This window comes from Parambassis ranga, chromosome 15 (genome assembly GCF_900634625.1).
Source record: "Parambassis ranga chromosome 15, fParRan2.1, whole genome shotgun sequence".
Lineage (NCBI taxonomy): Eukaryota > Metazoa > Chordata > Actinopteri > Ambassidae > Parambassis > Parambassis ranga.
Genome location: NC_041035.1, coordinates 18,747,498 through 18,755,519, shown reverse-complemented (window position 1 = coordinate 18,755,519; position 8,022 = coordinate 18,747,498). Strand labels below are relative to the sequence as shown.

Below are 8,022 nucleotides of genomic sequence, written 5' to 3'. Positions count from 1 at the left end.
CAGCCCTAGTTTTTCAAAAGTATTTTAAAACAAACTTTATAATCTAGCTTTTCTTATTTGTTTTGTAGTGACCTTAAGATTTTAACATAGTAAAGCTAAAACTATTCTGTTGTGATAAATTACATGTGTTTATATGTGTTTATATATATATATATATATATATATATATATATATATATATATATATATCCTGAAACAAAGAGGCTTACCTTTTCCCAGAGGTAATAGCTGAGATATTCGTAATGTCATTTTAGTAAAATACTTCATATTTTGTCAAATGTTGTGTTTATACTGTGCCACTAAAGTTTAGGACTCAACGGTTTCCCTTAGCACGGTTCAGCTAACGGACGCGTCAAATAAACTCAATTTCCCACAATGCTCGGATAACGTTGCGTTTCACACACGTGTACGTCACAGCTCCTTCCTTCCGTTTCCTTTCGTCTCCAGCCCCAGCTGCGTGGTTTAGCCGGGCACACATTTTTACCTTTTTCACTCCATTATCGGACGAGCTTGGATTATTGTCTGACATCATGTACCACGAAGAGGAAGAAGTCAGTACACCCAACCCTTTCTTTCAGATATTCGAACTCAATCAATATAATAACACTGATTCGCTACTTAGCGGTAGCCGATAGGCTAGTTAGCTATTTAGCTAGCTTTACGCCACCCGGTAACCAGTGCAACATTAGCTTGTGATGAGCTAGCATAATACAAGAGGATATTATTGTGGTCTCGTTTCTGTTGAGAATTTACTGCTACATGAAAATTTAACGTCTTTGAGTGTCCCGTAAATTCATATAAAGCAGAGATAACGTTGCTTGCAAAGAAAGATAACTAGCGATGACTGCCTGTTTGACAGATGTTAACTGTGCATCAGTTACAAATGTCTAATTTCTTCTCCTGTTCATCATCACAGTACGATCCTTACGCCTATTCAAACGATTACGACCTGCACACTGGTTGGTACTCTGGTTTTTCTATTAAATTGTTTAAGATAAGATTTTACGTAAAAAATCGTTTTCAATGAAGAATGCTACCACTAGGAGTGTAGTCGTTACAGCGCTGTGTTAAACGTGCCTTCTCATCCTCCCATCCTCTTGCAGGTGACCCTAAAGCAGACCTGGCCTATGAGAGGCAGTATGAGCAGCAGACCTACCACGTCATCCCAGAGGTGATCAAGAACTTCCTGCAGTATTTCCATAAAACCATCTCTGACCTGATTGACCAGAAGGTTTATGAGCTGCAGTCCAACCGTGTCTCCAGTGAGAGTATTGAGCAGAAGATCTATGAGATCCAGGATGTCTATGAAAACAGGTGAGCTCTGCTCTCTGTGTATAAAGCTCTGTGTCACTTTGCTTTGTGTGTGCATTGAGTATCTTACCTTCTCGTTAAGCTGGAACAAGTTGACGGACCGTTTCTTCAAGACCTCTCCCTGGCCAGAGGCCGAGGCCATCGCATCCCTCGTTGGCAACGGTGAGTCGTCTATCACCTGTTTAAATTATTATGAGATTATATTGAATGCTGATAGATATTGTAGTTTAAAAGGTGCTTTTAGAGATATATTAATTGGACTCATGTGTTTATGCAGATGCTGTGTTCCTCATCCTCTATAAGGAACTTTATTACAGACACATCTATGCTAAAGTCAGCGTAAGTAACTCGTCTTTCCGTCAGTCTCTGTGTTGGTATTTGTTTTTGTTTAGAATTTTGGTTAATTCTGTTTTTCTGTGAACCAGGGCGGACCAACTTTGGACCAGAGGTTTGAGTCGTACTACAATTACTGCAACCTCTTCAACTACATTCTCAGTAAGTGAAATCTTTTCTTTAAACTTGTTCTTCATCTGTATAATAAGTGATGGCACATGAGAACGTTTGCTACTGTAAACAGATGCTGATGGTCCTGCTCCGTTGGAGCTGCCAAACCAGTGGCTCTGGGACATCATCGATGAGTTCATCTACCAGGTACAATACATTGTTCCCCCAGATCGTACAAGTGATGTTGAATTCCTATCCACTGACCATAACACTGATGTGAGAATGACTCGCTTCTCCCTCTGCAGTTCCAGTCCTTCAGTCAGTACCGCTGTAAGACGGCCAAAAAGTCAGAGGAGGAAATCGAGTTCCTGAGGAACAACCCTAAGATCTGGAACGTCCACAGCGTCCTCAACGTCCTCCACTCCCTGGTGGACAAGAGTAACATCAACCGTCAGCTTGAAGTCTACACCAGTGGAGGTAAGGAAAACGGTTTTGTAGACCTAGAAGGGAGAACACAGTTATTTATTTCTACAAGTCAGCTTGAAGACTACTCGGCTTAGTGATACACATTATCTGTTGGTGTGATGCAGGTGATCCAGAGAGTGTGGCTGGAGAATATGGGCGTCACTCCCTGTACAAGATGCTGGGCTACTTCAGCTTGGTTGGACTCCTCAGGCTTCACTCTCTGCTTGGTGATTATTACCAGGCCATCAAAGTCCTGGAGAACATCGAACTCAACAAAAAGGTAAGGCATTATCCTGCTTCCTTGTTATTCTTTAGTCCCTACTGTTGTCCACACCTTGGGTTTCCTTTCTTCCAGAGTATGTACTCTCGTGTGCCAGAGTGCCAGATCACCACCTATTACTACGTGGGTTTTGCCTACCTGATGATGAGGCGCTATCAGGACGCTATTCGAGTCTTTGCCAACATCCTGCTCTACATCCAGAGGACGAGAAACATGTTCCAGAGGTCGACATATAAATATGAGATGGTCAGTGAAAGTCGTATGGATTCTCTCGGCAATCACAGTCATATATATTATCTTCACTTTAAAATAACCCTCAGAAATAATCAAACTGTCGTCATTCTTACTATCGTTGTATGTTTCTCCAGATCAATAAACAGAACGAGCAGATGCACGGCCTGCTGGCAATCGCTCTCACCATGTACCCGATGCGTATTGATGAGAGCATCCACACCCAGCTGCGGGAGAAGTATGGAGACAAGATGCTGCGTATGCAGAAAGGGTAGGCTAGAAACTCGCCACTCTCTGTGTATCAACCGTAGGGCAGCATTTATCTCTTAGTATTACCTTGTTTTGTCTGCGTAGACTCTTGTATATCAGCCGGACAGGCGTTTTCTGATTCTGAAATAATAATACTCCCCTTTTTCATCTCAGAGATCTGCAGGTGTTTGAGGAGCTGTTCAGCTTCGCCTGTCCCAAGTTTTTGTCACCAGTGGTGCCAAACTACGACAACGTCCACCCCAACTACCACAAAGAACCTTTCCAGCAGCAGCTGAAGGTCTTCGCTGAGGAGGTGCAGCAGCAGGCTCAGCTCTCCACCATCCGAAGGTAGAGCAAACTAACTCATCATCTCAATGCTGCTGTGTAGGAAATGTAATTTTACATTATTTATTTGATGTCTGTGAATCTATACACATCATTGAAGTCACTGTTTGTGGCTGTTTCAGCTTCTTGAAGCTGTACACCACCATGCCAGTCGCCAAGCTGGCAGGATTCCTGGACATGACGGAGCAGGAGTTCCGTATTCAGCTGCTTGTCTTCAAGCACAAGATGAAGAACCTGGTGTGGACCAGCGGCATCTCTGCGCTGGATGGAGAATTCCAGTCTGCCTCTGAGGTCGATTTTTACATTGACAAGGTAGGTCTGTTTAATCAACAGGCTGAATGATCATATACGGTGTAGATAACATTAGGCAGGGAAATAAAGCTGTGAGAATATGTTACTGTATTTAATGACCATTTCCTCCCACAGGACATGATCCACATTGCCGACACCAAGGTTGCTCGTCGGTATGGAGACTTTTTCATCAGACAGATCCACAAGTTTGAGGAGGTGAGTAAGGATGATTCAGGCCTTTGAAAATGATGGATAGTTTGTATACTTTTAAGAGATAAGAAAAAAAGCCTTTTGCTATGTAGTTACAACACGTGTGAGTAAACATTCTGCTGTTTCACTGTAGCTGAACAGGACACTGAAGAAGATGCCAGCCGCTAGCACCACTACAACAACAACAACAACAACAACAACAGGAGCAGCTACAGGCCGATGAGTCTGACGAGCAGCCGTGGAGTGGACCGCAGCGATGGTGTCGCTTGGGTCGGCTTTAAGTTTTTGACAATTATTGCTGAGAACCTTTCTATGTAACCCTGAACAATAAAAGGATGAAGTGCTGTGCTAAAAAGAAACTACTTGTTTTTTTTTTATTGCCTGGAAAGAGCTTAATCTTAACGACCACTAGAGGGCAGAATTAACAAGCCCTCACACTGGCCCAGAGGCTGAACTTGTGATTCTTTTACAGGTTTCAGTATCCTTTAGGTTAAAATCTTGAATTGCCTGGTATGCTTATGTCTATGCAGCAAGTGCAAAAGAAATTAAGCTGTCATAGGCCATTAAAGTTCCTCAGACTTCTCGTTGTTCCTCTCATCATCACCAGGACCGAGCTCGGAGGCTGTTGCATATTTCTTTAATTACCACAGATCATCCCACAACATTTCCCAACACAGATTGCGGGGCTGGTGACAATAATGACAAATAAAAACTTACAAAAATGGAAATATTAAAAAAAAAACAATTTTTCAGAACACACCACTCAATCAGAAACAGCGTCGTGTCACCATAGCACAATATACACATACTCCAAACATCCAAAATTATTCCTACCTATTTTGGTAAGCCAGCATTTTTCTTCAAAAATATCTTTTAATTTCATCACATTTTCTAGAAAATAAAAAAATAAAGCAAATGATGCTCATTTTGAGCATGACTTTTACTCCCTCAGGTGGCAGTGTAAAGTCTGTGGGCACAATGCCATCTTTAAGTCTATAAAAATCTCATAATTCATGTTTTTCCATTTATAAGTCTTTTACTAAGGCTTTGTTTAAATGCCTTTAATATCAAATTTATCATAAAAGATTCTTTTTTCCCATCCTGTAGCTCCAGTCAGTCCACACAGCATACATTGTTTTCAGACCTGGAGAAGTCTTGCAGTGTATGGCTGACAGTCACACCGACGATGGACAGCAGGACTCTTCGGGGTCTGAATGTTCACTTGTTGCCCTGTTTTGTGAGTTCTTTCAAACTACAAGAGCAGCAAGATGCCTCCTCCTGTCAGTGTCAGGGGAAAACTCCACTCTATAATCATAATGATAATCGTTCTTCTGCATCAAATGTTCATCAGTAATTTCCTGACAATAAAACCATCTAAAAAAGAAAAGTCCTTCATCCTTTAACATCCTTTGCATCTTGCAAAAAAAGAAAAACAGACTAAACTGAATTGTCGTTTTCTCAGTGTCCCTTTGATGGCCATCCGCTGGTCTGAGTGTGTAACTTAATTTTTTTTTTTTGGTGTGTGTATTTGTGTTTGTGTGAGTGTCTGCAGTCCAGGCATGACTTCAAAAAGGATGAGAATGAGGCACCTTTTGACGATTTTAAGGTCACAGTTCCACAGGCTTCTCCTACAGGAAAGCTCAGGCCCTCTTTTCCACTCAGCTCTTTGGATGAAGGTCAATGACACTAGTTTCCTCGCTCATTGTTTAAATAAACCTTTCCTTTAAAGCACCAAATGTACGACCATCTTTAACATAATCCAATCAACCCAACCCAGCAGTGAGTAAGTCCACTTGCAGGGTGTCCCGTGGATGCACTGAGGTTGGCTGATGAGGTTCCCTAGACTACACACACTCCTCCTCCAGTCCCAACCTTATCAGGGTGGTGGTGTGGAGGTACAAGGACACACACGAGTCATGGTTGCGCTCAGACCAGCGAGGCCTCGGCTAGTCATAACTCTGTGATCTCCAGAGGGCTCTCAGACAGGGTGTCCCCGTCCTTGTGGCGGTGCATGGGGGTGGATTTGGCTGACTCTGTGCGGGCGTTACGCTCAGAATACAGCCCCCCGTCAGCATTCAGTGCCTCCAGAGAACGAGCCAGAGCCCGCTGGTCGTCCTCCGGCAGGCTGTTGAGGTCAGAGGTCAGGAGGGTGCCGGTGCTGCCGTGGACCACGTGCACTCCTTCAGGCCCCTTCAGCTCCACAGGAAGCTTGTGTTTAAAGCGCAGAGTACCACGGCCTCCACCCATGCCTAGGTGCTCATCCTCATCATCATCCAGGTCACTCTGGATCAGCTGTTGAAGGAGGACAGAAGAAGAGAGAAAACAGAGCTTTAATTAAAGAAAAGAAAACTAGATTTTAGGGAAGCTTAGGAAAGAAGTCAGTGTATCTAGAAGTAAAGACAGATCAGCAGAGATGTTACACCAGACCTGGTTTAAATAGAGGCAAAAATCTTCACACCTTTTTAGGGAGGATGGCACAAAATGCAGGCAACACTCCAACAATATCATCATATGTGTACGTCATCATTGCCAGCAGAACTGAACATGTGAAACCTGAGTGCAAACTCTATTTGACCCAAAGTCTGGTTCAATGTAACAAAGAAAGCAGAAGTGGTGAGAAGGTTTCGCGTCAGAGCGGCCAACAGGATGTCAAAAAGAGAAATCAAAAGAACGCAGGATCACTCTCCAGCAGAGGCAGACAGGAGGAGCAGCAGCAGCAGCAGAGACCATCGTTTTATTCCGAGCCCACCTCAGTGACTGATGAGTGATCCCCTTCTCCGGTGGACACGGTGACAAGACGTGCTGCAAAGAGTTTTTTCAGCCTCAGGTAGTCGTCCAGGACCACCTTCAGCAGGGAACCCTGACAGGATGGCAGTTAGGATCAAATAGAGTCTACAGCATCATCCACCTTACACACTTCACTGTGACAGAACCCACAGCAGGAAGGGGTAGCCCCCCATGAATGAGGCGCTTGTTCTCTACAGGTTTCCTCCTCAGGACAGACAGGAGGTCTTAGTTTCTGTCTTCTGACCTTGTCCTCCACTGCGTTTTGTGAACAATGACAAATTGGACGTGTGTGTGTGTGTGTCCTGCAGGTGTCTCACCTTGATAGGCCCCTCCCTCATTATCTGGCCCAGCTTAGCTATGTTGTCATACTCCTGGATGGCTGCTCTTAAGTAACGATCATCATCAGGCTTCGCCTGAGGTTCCCGACCAAACGTGCCCTGTGAGAAAGAAACACGATTCAGACAGAGTGGAGGCACCGCAGCAGCTTCACCTCTGAACTCAGTGTGTCACAGTCCTAACAGTCAAATAAAGCTCAGCTTGGTACTGACGTGAGTGCGCGCAGGGCTGTTCCACAGGTCGGTTATCTCACTCAGGTTCTCGGGCAGGTCGTCCTCGTGGTTGGCCTGAGCAGCCAGCTCCAAGTTCCGGCAGAATGGGTCCAACCACACTGGATTCGCACTGAAGAGGCAAACATATTACACTCACATAGTAGAAGCATGAAGAAACACACAATGTTTTTCACTTTAAACCTTAGAAAGCAAAGCAATTCGTAGAATGTTTGTTCTGTTTTCGTCAGTGTGGGCTCGTAGTTCACTGAAATCCTGCACAATTATGGCTCAAATTAAAGGGAACTCAAACGTGCCTTTGCGCAAATTAACCATGAAGTTGAATTTCTGATTATTGATTTGAGAAATACTAAAAGGAACTAAAAGTCCATGTGTTTATTTGATTTTCAGTTTTACAGCCTCTCTGCTTTCAGATCAGCTGTAGAGAGCCTGCAGATCAGACACTTGCTGAATGTACGTGACTGCTTGTTGCCAGTGAGTCAAACGTGGCTTCCTGGTTGTGCTGAGGTGTGCAGAATGTTTAGCTTTTTTATACACTATGTGGCACTGAGATGTAAAAACGAAGCTGCTATCTCACCCCTCAAAAGAGTACTTGTTAGTGTTGGGCATGTCCAGGATATCCATCAGACCCTGGTTTCCTGTATGGCAGAGGAAAGATTTGATATTGTATATGAGCAGACAGAAAACCACATCCTGCTGAACAGCTGGAGGGGCCGTCGCATCAGCAAAGCCACGCCTCACCTGTCGATCCTGCAACGATTGCCTTCAGCTTCCTCTGATGTCTGCAAAGCAGCAGAAGACATGTTGTAAGAAGAGAAATATGTGTTGATGGCTTCAGTGACT

General features: G+C 43.9%; 2 protein-coding genes across 3 annotated transcripts in view; one reads left to right on the top strand and one right to left on the bottom strand.

The window, feature by feature from the left end:
- The first annotated feature begins 394 nt into the window (after positions 1 to 394).
- Positions 395 to 4,185, top strand: eif3s6ip (eukaryotic translation initiation factor 3, subunit 6 interacting protein). Of its 2 annotated transcripts, XM_028423149.1 has the most exons (15): positions 395 to 551; positions 917 to 959; positions 1,104 to 1,314; positions 1,394 to 1,473; positions 1,589 to 1,650; positions 1,737 to 1,806; positions 1,889 to 1,962; positions 2,061 to 2,232; positions 2,346 to 2,500; positions 2,576 to 2,746; positions 2,869 to 3,002; positions 3,155 to 3,328; positions 3,448 to 3,637; positions 3,752 to 3,832; positions 3,960 to 4,185. In XM_028423149.1, exons 1-15 carry the CDS (start codon positions 531 to 533, stop codon positions 4,047 to 4,049), a joined length of 1,728 nt encoding a protein of 575 aa, XP_028278950.1. In that variant the 5' UTR covers positions 395 to 530; the 3' UTR covers positions 4,050 to 4,185. The 2 variants fall into 2 exon arrangements, with proteins under 2 accessions (XP_028278950.1, XP_028278951.1); XM_028423150.1 differs by lacking the exons at positions 395 to 551; positions 917 to 959; positions 1,394 to 1,473 and having other exon boundaries at positions 1,236 to 1,314.
- Positions 4,186 to 4,603: 418 nt separating this feature from the next.
- Positions 4,604 to 8,022, bottom strand: part of cdh23 (cadherin-related 23) — a 130,735-nt gene continuing 127,316 nt past the window's right edge. The window contains exons 65-70 of the mRNA XM_028422897.1: positions 7,921 to 7,961; positions 7,757 to 7,817; positions 7,162 to 7,291; positions 6,931 to 7,050; positions 6,576 to 6,686; positions 4,604 to 6,118 (exon numbers count right to left, since the gene is read on the bottom strand). Coding sequence (XP_028278698.1) covers positions 5,777 to 6,118; positions 6,576 to 6,686; positions 6,931 to 7,050; positions 7,162 to 7,291; positions 7,757 to 7,817; positions 7,921 to 7,961 — 805 coding nt within the window. The 3' untranslated portion in view covers positions 4,604 to 5,776. The remainder of the gene's footprint in view (positions 6,119 to 6,575; positions 6,687 to 6,930; positions 7,051 to 7,161; positions 7,292 to 7,756; positions 7,818 to 7,920; positions 7,962 to 8,022) is intronic.